This window comes from Chanos chanos, chromosome 1 (genome assembly GCF_902362185.1).
Source record: "Chanos chanos chromosome 1, fChaCha1.1, whole genome shotgun sequence".
Classification (NCBI taxonomy): domain Eukaryota; kingdom Metazoa; phylum Chordata; class Actinopteri; order Gonorynchiformes; family Chanidae; genus Chanos; species Chanos chanos.
This window is the reverse complement of record NC_044495.1, coordinates 32859101-32861687: the sequence shown is the minus strand read 5'-3', so window position 1 is coordinate 32861687 and position 2587 is coordinate 32859101. Positions and strand designations below refer to the sequence as shown.

Below are 2587 nucleotides of genomic sequence, written 5' to 3'. Positions count from 1 at the left end.
ACCGTGAACATAATGGGGAGACATTTCGTTAGAAGAGTTACTTTAACAAATTGAAAGGGTCTACACTTCACGTGTGTTTGCAGTTCTAGTGCTACTTCAACGGCGTCCTAACGATTCATGGGTGACAGATATACGGACATGTGTCGCTGACAGACAGTAACCAACACCCAACAGTGTCGTCACTGTGGTCTTCCGAATGTTGATGTACCTTAGCTGAAGCCAAATACTTGTCTCGATATTCTCCCTCTCTCTTACTCGGTGGTAAGTATTTTGTTAACTTAAAATTTAATAAATGAAAATAGCCTAATGAGGGAAACGTAGAACTACTAGGCCTGCTCGGAATTTGGGAATAGTCTTTTTTGTTATCAACTTGTTAACAGCGTCATTCACTACATTATCAAACTGCCCGTGATCCACAGTTTGCACCGTTTCCAGTTCCTAGATCTTACAGTGAACATGACGGCATATGACATAGGCGCATATTCAGTAAGAAAGTATCGATAAGATGAACGGAAAACTATTTCCAAACCACTCCGAACAGCTTCAGGTATCTCGTGGACTGCCTGAAACCTCCTGACTTAGGCGTTATTTTCACTACATGAGCATGCGTTAGGTTAGACATACCAACAGATGGCGCGATCGTCGTAGATACATTAAAATAATGCTTATTTCTGTCAGTTATTTCAAATGATGACCCGTGCATCAGTAGACTGGTTTGGTTTGTTCATTTCCACTTTCACAAGAATAATCTTCGGACGTATTACATCTATTCCTTGTAGATGTGCCTAAAACTGATTATTCTGCACTTTAAATAGAAAAAACTTCAATAATTTCTTTCAAAATTAATCTCTTTCTCCTGTCTGACTGCAAACGCCAATAATGTGGATCTCGGTGGAGTTCTTTCTTATTGGTTTTATGCGCCAAAATGATTTTTTTTCTTCAAAATCAGTTAAACACATGGAAGGTAAACACTTGTGTTTAACTGTATTGCAGGAATAACCAATGGATTGACGCAGTGTTCATGTCTTTCAGCTACATCTAGAATGATACCATGGACAGTACTCTCACTTGTGCCTCTCCCGGTGGTTGCCATGGTAACAGTGCATTTCCGGTCAGAGCTGTTCATGCTCTGTAGGCAGGCTTTTGCCAGGGTGCTGATGTTGTCACGTGGCAAAGTCTGTGTCAGCAGGACTCATGCTTTTATATTCTCTAACTGCACTCATGGACAGGCTGACAGCGTGCTGGACACCTTTGAAGTTTACGCCAGCACTCACCCATCATTCAGTATTGGACCAGACAGAGGTCAGATATGCTGTTGACATTTACTGAAGTCTGCATAATCTCCATTTGTTTTATTGTTCCCATCTATACGACTCTGTCTTTTTACTAGTGTCCTGTCATTCACCAGTCATTTACAGCTGAACATGAGCACGCATTTGACCAGTGCTTTATTTGTTTAGTGATCCTTAAGAGCTGTTTTAACCAATGACTGCTCTCTGTTACTCTCAGGTGAGTTTGTAGAGGAGGTCGTTAAGCGTCTGGCACCACTTAGGGTTCTGGAACTGGGGATGCACTGCGGCTACGTGTCAGTTCGAATACTGCGCCAGCTCCCATCCACTGGCAAGTTACTGACTGTGGAGGTGGACCCCCACACTGCGGACAAAGGGGAGGAGATCATCCTAGTGGCAGGCTTCAAACACACTCAGGTGAGAGAGAAATGTCAGTAGTCATAAGGTTTTGTTCTCAGATTTCCCTGATGTATAACGGACATAATCACACAAATGGTTCAGACTGTATCTACTTAGCCTAGTTCTTCATTAAAAGAGTTTGTCAGAAAAAAATTTTTGTCAGTTTGAGTGACACCAAGGATCAGATCTGTTACATCATATATTAAGCTTCATGACATCTTACTTTTTATACTCATCTTTTACTATATGAAACGTCTCTGTATGCTCTTTTCTCATACTTCCATAATTTAACATTTGCCACTTTTTTACCATGTGCTATTATTTTGTCTCCAAATGATGTGTGAATTTATTTAAAGATAGTCGATGTATCTCCCCCAGTTTAAGGTGCTGACATCATCATCAGAGGAGGCCATATCTGCTTTGCGTTCTCATCTTGGGGAGAAGAACCTGGACCTAGTTCTCATGGATCATGATCCAAAAGAGTACCTGCCTAGCCTGCTGGCCCTGCAGAGAGAGGAGCTGCTCTCTCCTGGCTGTGTCCTCTTGATCAACAATGCCCTTGACACAGGAGCTAAAGCCCTGCTGGAGTATATCAGAACCAGTCAAGCATGTTTGACTGTGGGCAGACAGGTCCAGGGCATGATGGAGTTACAGTGGGGCAAGGTTGCCTACCCTGAGGGGACAGAGTGCTAGGTCAGCATGAGAGTGTATTTCAGAAGGAGATGGAAATCAAAATCCAAAGTATGAATTGAAACAAAATCACAGGGTAGTGAGTGACATGTGGGACCTGAAATGACTAAATAAATTTAAGGAAATGTGAGATACCATCTTTGGCTTTAGGGTTATGAATAAATGCTATAAATATCTGTGTTTTAGGAATTTTTATATGTATATTATCG

General features: G+C 41.7%; 1 protein-coding gene across 1 annotated transcript; it reads left to right on the top strand.

Annotated features, from left to right (window-relative positions):
- The first annotated feature begins 1091 nt into the window (after positions 1 to 1091).
- LOC115819820 (transmembrane O-methyltransferase homolog) lies at positions 1092 to 2381 on the top strand. Its single transcript, XM_030783368.1, has 3 exons — positions 1092 to 1302; positions 1510 to 1706; positions 2067 to 2381. The coding sequence occupies exons 1-3, from the start codon at positions 1092 to 1094 to the stop codon at positions 2379 to 2381; spliced, it is 723 nt and encodes a 240-aa protein (XP_030639228.1).
- Positions 2382 to 2587: the final 206 nt, after the last annotated feature.